General features: G+C 40.8%; 1 protein-coding gene across 1 annotated transcript in view; it reads right to left on the bottom strand.

The window, feature by feature from the left end:
- LOC308097438 (glutamate receptor-interacting protein 2-like) overlaps positions 1 to 9,825 on the bottom strand; it is a gene marked incomplete at its 3' end in the record, with an annotated part of 107,536 nt that overhangs the window by 74,444 nt on the left and 23,267 nt on the right. The window contains exons 4-6 of the mRNA XM_080445196.1: positions 6,958 to 7,103; positions 1,024 to 1,107; positions 655 to 730 (exon numbers count right to left, since the gene is read on the bottom strand). Coding sequence (XP_080301322.1) covers positions 655 to 730; positions 1,024 to 1,107; positions 6,958 to 7,103 — 306 coding nt within the window. The remainder of the gene's footprint in view (positions 1 to 654; positions 731 to 1,023; positions 1,108 to 6,957; positions 7,104 to 9,825) is intronic.

Raw genomic sequence — 9,825 nt, 5'->3', positions numbered from 1 at the left:
TGCCGTGATTGGCTAGCGAGACACATGATGAAATTAAATTCAAACTTCGCAGACGCGCTGTGATTGGCTAGCGAGACGCATGATGAAATTAATAATAATGTAAAAAATGTAAGCACATCACTTCGCAGGACGTGCTGTGATTGGCTAGCGAGACGCATGATGACATTAATAACTCATAAATAGCACCGCTCACTTCACACTGGGTGTGATTTTTTTGTAAATCTATGGCCTACTTCATCATACCGCATAAAAGTTGTGAAAATAGCAGATCTACAAGCTCACAACGCGTCAAATTGCTAAACCAAACATCCCTGAACAAACATCTAAATGTCTTTTCCTAACCCTAACCCAAACCTGAATTGTTTTCTAAATGTACATAGGACCACAATGGAAACAAAGTAACCAGGACCTTTTTATGTTATCCTTTTAGCCTCAATGTCTTACTTTACCACGTGCTGTTTACATTTCTACAAAACATACTGCCCTGGCCTAACGTAGGTGTGTGTGTGTGTGTGTGTGTGTGTGTGTGTGTGTGTGTGTGTGTGTGTGTGGGGGTGTGTGTGTGTGTGTGTGTGTGTGTGTGTGTGTGTGTGTGTGTGTGTGTGTGTGTGTGTGTGTGTGTGTGTGTGTGTGTGTGTGTGTGTGTGTTCTCACCTGTCGGCGGGACCCCCTGGCCTAACGTAGGTGACCACGAGGGGACGAGACCTGCGCCAATCTTCATGGAAGCCTCCTGTGAAAAATAAATAAACAAATGTTTAACTAACAATTACAACCCCTAAACTTAACCTCTAAATGTCTTATCCTCACCCTAACCTGAGTATTTTTCTAAAAGTATCTGTGAAAATATTTTTCCAACCATAAATCAACCATCTTGTGAGGACCACGAACCCGATTGAACACACACACACACACACACACACACACACACACACACACACACACACACACACACACACACACACACACACACACACACACACACACACACACACACACACACACACCACATTAGGAACCACCTACCTCTCATAACGAATCCAAAGCTGTTTCCCTCCTTGTGTAAACACACTTCTATGGTTTTGGCTACGACACCTGAGGGGCTTTGAACTAAGAACAGGAAGAAGAGCATGTAGTATGATTATATTAGGGCTGTCAAAAGATTACACATTTTAATCTGATTAATCACAGTTAGTTTTTTGCTATGACACCTAAGGGCCTTCGAATTAAGAACAGAAAGAGCATGTATGATAATAATAATAATACCTGAAGTTATTTGCACACCAAATGACAGAACCATCTGGTTATTAAGCACACATTTCAAGAATTGTTTTTTTTTCTCAAATTGGACAGAGATTTTAAATCCATTAAGACCGGGAACGCATCTGTGTCATTTTCAAGATTTCTTTGGCTATTCAAAAACAGCAGATCTACAAGCTCATAGCGCGGCACCGAGTGCCGCGCTATGAGCTTGTAGATCTGCTGTTTTTTAAAATTCGTGAAAATCTTTGAACATATATATTATTTTTACGGATTTTTTAAACTCAAATCTTTGCTTCTGGGGGTCCCTAGAACAAAATAATTTCAGATGTGGGTCCGCGGCTAAATACATATAATTTTGACATAAAAATAGTGTGTGCACCACTGATATTCTAAGTTTTTTTTTTTAAACTGTTAGGATTTAGAAGACATTTGTAGAATTCCCAGACGCAGAAAATGAGAGTTACAATGTTCACATTTCCATGATTTTTCAAAAAAAATAGCCGATCTACAAGCTCATAGCGTGGGACTCGGTGCCGCCGCACTATGAGCTTGTAGATCTGGAGGAATAGCCAAAGAAATCTTAAAATGACACCGATTCTTTCCCGGTCATAATGGGTTAAATGAACAACATGAACCCTAGCATCCCTATTCTGGACATGTCATAATAGGCAAACATTCGGCTATTTTCGGAAAATAAATTTGGGGTCCTATCTTGCTGGACACTGTCCTGAGCTTTCAAGTCAAGTCGGGTCTTATATCTGAACTCTGTCCTGAGTCTAAAGGGGCTACATGCTACCATCCACTGTCCGGACTTTTTAGGTATTGGCTGACGCAGTCAAAGATGGACCGGAGTCACGTCACAAGTCTTAAGGTCCTTATACACCGGGGCGATTTTTTTCATGCGAATAATACGTTTTTTTTTAAAACCTTATAAAGTCAATACAAGCTTCCACACCAGTTTCGCGGAGAGAAAAAGGCGTCTTTTAATTATTCGGAACAAGTCCGAATTTTGCGTATATTCGCATATTCGCCGGTGTGTAACCGCCTTAAGTCTCTGTGAGAATGACTGGTCACAATAAAGACAAATACGGCTGTGATGACCGAGTGGTTAAGGTGTTGGACTTGAAATCCAATGGGGTTTCCCCGCGCAGGTTCGAACCCTGCTCACAGCGTAGTGATACAATCTTCACATTTAGGACATCAAATCTCATACTCTAAGTCTGTGTAACACTGGTCTTTATTTGCTTTCAAGTCAAGTCGGGTCTTAAATCTGAACTCTGTCCTGACTCTAAAGGGGCTGCTACAGTACATGCTACCATTCAAAGTCCGGACTTTGTAGGTACTGGCTGACGCAGTCAAGGGTGGACCGGAGTCACACCACGTCTTTACGTCGAGTTGCAAGTTCTGAACTTTACTACTCAAGTCTGAATCGAGTCTAAGTCTCTCCAGCTTTGAGACTGATTAGTTAAGTCTTATCTAATCACAGCTGTGATGGCCGAGTGGTTAAGGCGTTGGACTCGAAATCCAATGGGGTTTCCCCGCGCAGGTTCGAACCCTGCTCACAGCGTACTGATGGTCATACACACCTTTAGGACTTCAGTCTGAACTATCTATGTTCCAGAGAGTGAAAACATCAGCATTCAAACAAAGTTTCTTCAAAATAATAAGTAGACATCCAATCTGTACACCTAATAAAAAGTAGAAGTGAGGAGGTCTCTGTGAGAATCACCGGTCATAAAAAAGACAAATATGGCTGTGATGCCCGAGTGGTTAAGGTGTTGGACTTGAAATCCAATGGGGTTTCCCCGCGCAGGTTCGAACCCTGCTCACAGCGTAGTGATACAATTTTCACATTTAGGACATCAAATCTCATACTGTATAGCACTGGTCTTTATTTGCTTTCAAGTCAAGTCGGGTCTTAAATCTGAACTCTGTCCTGAGCCTAAAGAGGCTACATGCTACCATCCACTGTCCGGACTTTGTAGGTACTGGCTGACGCAGTCCACATTTTAAAATAGTGAAAATAGGCGATCTACATCGACACATTGTGAGCTTGGAGATTGGCTATTTTAACAATTTAAAAATATTTATCGGCATAAGGGGTAAGGCAAGATACCTCTACTTGGTGTAGAGGTAAAATAGGAGGGGACAAATAGTATAGATCCCTGGTCAACTAAGTAAGGTGTAAGGACGCTGGGCAGGACCTAGCCCTAGCCCTAGCCGAGTAAACGGAAGTACCGGAATCTGGCGGAAGTACCACCCAAGGAAATGACGAAGTTGACGCTTTACAAATTTGTTTACGTTCTCCGTGAATGAAACGAGTGTTGTGATTGGTCGAAAAAATATAGTTTCCGGGGGAAATAAATACACACGACGGAAGTCCCGCCCCTATAGACTCTCTGCTTTAGGTCATGACCAGGCTTTTCTCCTCAAGAGATGAGTAAAGGCTGGGAACGAGGCTAAGGTGTAAGTCAGGGGGGGTGATGCAACTTTGACGATAGAGAGGGCCCGTATATTTCCACACCCACTCCAGAGGGCCACATTGCATATACTGTACAGAAACCTCCTATCTCCGTAATTTAACTTTTTTCGTAAATTAATGGCATACCTCGCCATTCTATGTCACACAAAAGTAGCAAAAATAGCAGATCTACAAGCTCAAAACGCGTCGCAATGCGACACGTTTTGAGCTTGTAGATCTGCTATTTTTGAATTGGAATCCTGATTTTTTTGGGCTATTTTTTAATTGGAATCCTGAAAAGTTAAATTTGTATTTAATTTCAAATGCATTTAGTTATACTTATGTTAACTTTATGAACGTAAATACAAATACATTGGACATAAAAAAAGACAATAGAATTTTTATACTATAGTCATTAAGCTACTAATACCGCTTTTATGTAATTAAAGCGGGTCATGTTTGCATGTATGGATTTGAAACAGCTGAAATCAATAATATGTCAGTATTCCGATATTAACCTAAGGGGCGCATTAAGTGAAGGTGGGGGCCGCATGTGGCCCTCGGGCCGCCAGTTGCCCATGTATGGTGTAAGTGGTTGAATGCTTAATTATTGGGGCAGAGATCTGGCAACAACGATACATATCTCTCTTGACCTGGAAGCAAATGTATGTTCGTGTATACTGTATATGTCCACTTAATATGCATATAACATGCAGCTAATGAGTTGTATTTATCATCCCATCAAAGGGGCTATTATGATAAAGAACAAAATATACTGCGTCTTAGATCAGTGGTTCTCAAAGTGGGGTCCGGGAACCCCCAGGGGTCCTTGAGGGGGTTCCAGGGGGGTCCCCAGCAAAATGTATTGATACAGCATCAACAACCACTTTATCTATATTTTATACATTGAACATGCCGCTATAATGGGCCATTTATCCGAGTATTATGATAATAAAGAAAAAAAGACTGCATCTTAGAGGATACAGGATAGGTGGGCACTAGGGACATCTGGGCACCTTGATGTAAAATTGGCTATTTTGTCCAAAATATATTAAAAAAATAAAAAAAATAAAGATATTTAAGGAATAAGTAATGAAAAGTATACAGGATGTGAACATGCACGGTACATCATTATCAGACTTTCATTTCATCCTTCAACTTCTTGTTTATGCCAACTAGGGCTTTCACCAACTAGTCGACTAGTATAACCACTAGTCGACCTTGTTGGTACTAGTCGAGTAGTTGAATTGAATTGTTTTAATGCCATACTATTATTATTATCCTCCTGCCTTTATTTTAATCAAAAGTATGCCTAATAATAGCCTATTATTGGGCAATAACCCCCTTTTGAGGATCCTTGGAGACACTGCTGTACTGCTGTGCCAGAAGCGCTTTCCTTAAAACAGCATAAAAAATAAAGGCAGGAGGATAATAATGATATTAAAACAATGGCATAAAAAAAATAGGTAATATTCTACCACTGGGTCAAATTAGTCGACCAGTAAAAATCTCTAGTCGTGAAAGCCCTAATGCCAACATGACAGATATGATATACAGGTTTTGTAGCAGATTTGTAGCAGTTGTAGAAATATTAGACCTTAATTCTGAGTTGCCCATCCCAAATAGTTTAGCTGGTGACTGTGTTACGCATAAAGGGACACGGCTGGGGATGTGCAGCCATGCAGAGAGAGAAAATTTACTCAAAAGGAAAAGCATCATTAACCCCTTAAGAACGGGAACGCATCTGTGTCATTTTTTTATTTGAGTTACGGTAAAAAAAAACATTATTCTACACTTTGGCTATTTAAAAATAGCAGATCTACAAGCTCGTAGCGCGGCACTCGTTGCCGCGCTAGATCTATTTTTGAAAAATCGTGAAAATGTGTGCAAATCTGTGAATAATATATATATATTATTTTAAAGCGAACATTTTTAACTCAAATCTTTGCTTCTGGGGGGTCCCTGGAACACAATATTTTGAGATGGGGGTCTGCGGCCAAATACATATCATTTTGGGGGTCCTTGACAAGAAACAGTTTGAGAACCACTGATATTATAGCGACATACGTTTTTTCAAAAAACTGTTAGGATTTAGAAGACATTTGTAGAATACCCCAGAAGCAAAGATTTGAGTTAAAAATGTTCGCTTTCGAAAAAAATATATATTCAAAGATTTGCACACATTTTCACGATTTTTCCCAAAATAGCCAAAGTATAAAATTATGGTTAAAGTGGTTAACGTCTAAAATGACAGATGCTTTCCCACGGTCTTAATGGGTTAAGTAGATGATTTAGGGAGGGGGAGGGGGAGGGGGAGGGGGGAGTCATAACCGCTTTGTGCCTGCATAACAGCTTGAAAAACATTAGAATAATTCTGTGGGGGTGCTTCAGATCCAAAGGGACAACGTTGACAGAGATCCAAGAGGCATTGCAAATGAGGAGCAACGCGTTGTGAGCTTGTAGATCGGCTATTTTCAAACATTTTAGTACTTTTATTTTTGGTACTTTAAGTACATTTTGATGCCAATACCTTTGTACTTTTACTCAGGTACACTTTGAATTCTGGACTTTTACTTGTAACAGAGTATTTCTACGATGCAGTATTGATACTTTTACTCAAGCAAAGAATTTGAGTACTTTTTCCAGCACTGGTTCACACACAGCAGAATGGAGCCCGTGCCTAAAGCTGGAATTAATACCTGGGCCTCTCCGGGCCAGAAAAAAACTGGTGTTTTATACATGGAACTATTACAACTCCAATCAATCTCCTTCGCCCCTGTCTGTCACCAGCTAATCTCCGGCACCGTTGGACCGACCGGCGTGAAACTTGCACTCTCCAGGAAAACGAATGTGCGTTGGTGCCAATCAAATGTTTGAGCACCCACCAGCAGGAATGTAAAATCAGTGGCCATGACTGTCTGCAGCTGTTACGTTTTTTTTTTACTGAGATAATAATAATAATAATCAAATATACAAAGTAACTAGTAACTAAAGTTTTCAAATAATTGTAGTGGAGTAAAAGTACAAAATTTGCTTCTGAGATGTAGTGGAGTAGAAATAAAAGTATTGAAAATTGGAAATACTCCAGTAAAGTAAAGATTCCTCAAAACGTACTTAAGTACAGTACTTGAGTAAATGTACTTAGTTACTTTACACCACTGCCAGATAGTGGAGATGAAAGAAAGAAGAAAGAAAGGATAATCCTAACAGACGCAGTAGGATAAACCTCCACCTACCAAAGGGGGGCAGTTCGTACTCCACCTCCAGCACCACGCGCTCTCCGATGTTCTTCAGCAGGCTGATGATCTCGTCGTGGCGGAGCTTGGACAGGTTGATGCCGTTCACCGACTTGATGTAGTCGCCCACGTTCAGCTGGTCGCTCCTTAAACAGAGTCACATTAACCCATTAAGACCGGGAACGCATCTGTGTCATTTTAGATGTCTTTTGCTATTCAAAAGTAGCAGATCTACACGCTCATAGCGCGGCACCGAGTGCCGCACTACGAGCTTGTAGATCTGCTATTTTTGAAAAATCGTGAACAATTTTGTGCAAATCGTTGAATATATATGTATTTTTAAAGCAAACATTTGTAACTCAAATCTTTGCTTCTGGGAATTCAACAAATGTCTTCAATGTCAAAACAGTTTTCTGAAAAACGTATGTCGCTATATGAGCGGTTCTCAAACTTTTCCATGTCAAGGAAATGATATGTATTTGGCCGCGGACCCCCATCTCAAAATATGTTGTTCCAGGGACCCCCTAGAAGCACAGATCGGAGTTAAAATTGTTCATTTTATAACATATATTCAAAGATTTTAAAATATTTTCAAGATTTTGAAGAGGGTTTGAACAGAAGAGGGTTTAAGAGGTTAACTCACATTAACCCTATTCCGGACATGTCATAATAGGGCGAACATTCGGCGAAAATAGGCAGCCGATCAACAAGCTCACACCACGTCACAACATGGTGTGTTGCGACGCATTGTGAGCTTGTAAATCTTGCTATTTTCAGCAAAGACATTTGCTGTGCATGGGAAAAAAAGGAGAGGGGTACCAAGAATAGACCCTTGGGGGACCCCAGGGGGTTTCATTAATGTATCTCCAAGACCTCCAAGCTGAGCTGAGATGCAAACATTGGCATTTAAATGAACACACAGCTGTTGAACGACCTTGTGTCGCTGGCTGCAGAATGGAAATGCAAATAGCAACATTTAACCCTTTCAATCCGCGAACGCATACTGTGTAATTTTAGATGTTTTTAGCTATAACCATTATTTCATACTTTGGGCTATTCAAAAAAAGCAGATCTACAAGCTCATAGTGCGGAACCGAGTGCCACGCTACGAGCTTGCAGATCAGCGTTTATTTATTTTTTATCCTGAAAAATGTGTGCAAATCTTTGAATATATATATTTTAAAACGGACATTTTTGACTCAAATCAAATCTGTAGCGCGGCACCGAGTGCCTTGCTACGAGCTTGTATATCTGCTATTTTTGGCAGAAACCTCGTATCTCCATATTTCAACCTTTTATTTGGCATATTTTTATTGGCCTTCATTGGCTGGTGAGGAAGAAGTTATATGGCTGCTTGTATCTAACCTTTATATTATACCATCACTTACAATACTTCTACAATACATTATGATATTTGACAGCTTGTAAGAGCCTAAATGTCTCCACTAGGCCTACTAGCTATTGTTTTGGTACAGCCTATCTTGTTATGGTTCAGTTTGTCCTTCAGGCAGCTACAGTATAACTATGATCTCTGCCCTGTGCTCGAGGCAGAACTACCGTACCACTGACATGAGTGTTAATGTACTTCTAGGCGCCGCTGCACTAGCCTTCCAGCTTTCGTGTATAGAGGGGCGGGTTTAAAATCAGCGCGGAGAGAATACGCCTGATCCCATTGGTTCACCGATCTGTCCGTCAGCCTCCGCCCCGTCAACACAACATTTGGAGCGACGCCCACTGCACTCTGGTTGGTTGGGGAAATGAAACACTTCCTATACCGGGTACACTGGCTCGCTGGTCCAGGCTTTTATTTTTTAGCAAAAAAAAAAAAAAAAAGCTTGGAGATCGAGGCTAATGTACTTCTGACCATGATATCATGTACATAAAGCATAACCACCACCATGGAATATTGTCTCGATTTCTATGTGCCTTATCGATTGCTGACTGATCCAGAATTCCACAACCCTGGCCTTTAGCCAATAGGGAGAAAGTGAGAAAGAAACGAGAAAGTGGCGACTAGTTGCAGGGGTCTATTTATTGACAGCTTTGCCGAGCTGTAAAAACAAATTATTGGTTTAGGAACGTGACAAAAACAAAAACAAAAACATGAAATGTTGAAATATGGACATACAAGGTTTCTGCCTGACAGCAACGAAATACAATGTAGTGGCTGGAGTGAGACTGCACAACGTCTCTGCACTGCAGAGGGATCGTTGCATATTGTCACTGTCCGACAGAAACCTTGCATCTCCATATTTTAACATTTCATGTTTTTGTTTTTGTTTTTGTCACGTTCCTAAACCAATAATTTGATGACCGGTCATCAAATTATTGTCTCTCTCTATATATTTTTTTAATAAATATTGAACCAATGAAAAGTCGTAACTTAAATAATAACTACATTGGATCCATTGGAAAACAGGTTTTCTTTATTTCTTTACCCCATTTCCTGAAAAGTAACGGTTTTGGACATACATGGTTTTTCCAGCCAATCAAGTCATTAGCCGTCCTACGGGAGGTGGAATCCACTGGTGGAAACATTAAGCTGTTTGATGGAATTCACACAGTGACTGTCTTCTCTGACAAATTAACCAGACGAACCCTATAGCGTCCCCCTATCCTGGGGGAAGAATATTCCGCAGGATATAGGTTGTAGATCATGCAGCTATCTCCGGCGATGGGATTCGGTGTAGAGGGGAGAAAAAAGGAGGGGGCCTGATACAGACCCCTGGGGGACTCCGGTCAGCAAAGTATATACTGTAGTATGGGGTTTAACCACTTGAATCCTAGCATCCCTATTCTGGGGGAACATTTGCCAAAAATAGCAGATCTACAAGCCCACAACGTGCCGCGCTGCGCCGCGTTGTGGGC

This window comes from Gymnoscopelus braueri (genome assembly GCF_963280865.1).
Source record: "Gymnoscopelus braueri genome assembly, chromosome: 12".
NCBI lineage: Eukaryota > Metazoa > Chordata > Actinopteri > Myctophiformes > Myctophidae > Gymnoscopelus > Gymnoscopelus braueri.
This window is presented reverse-complemented; position numbering and strand designations above follow the sequence as displayed.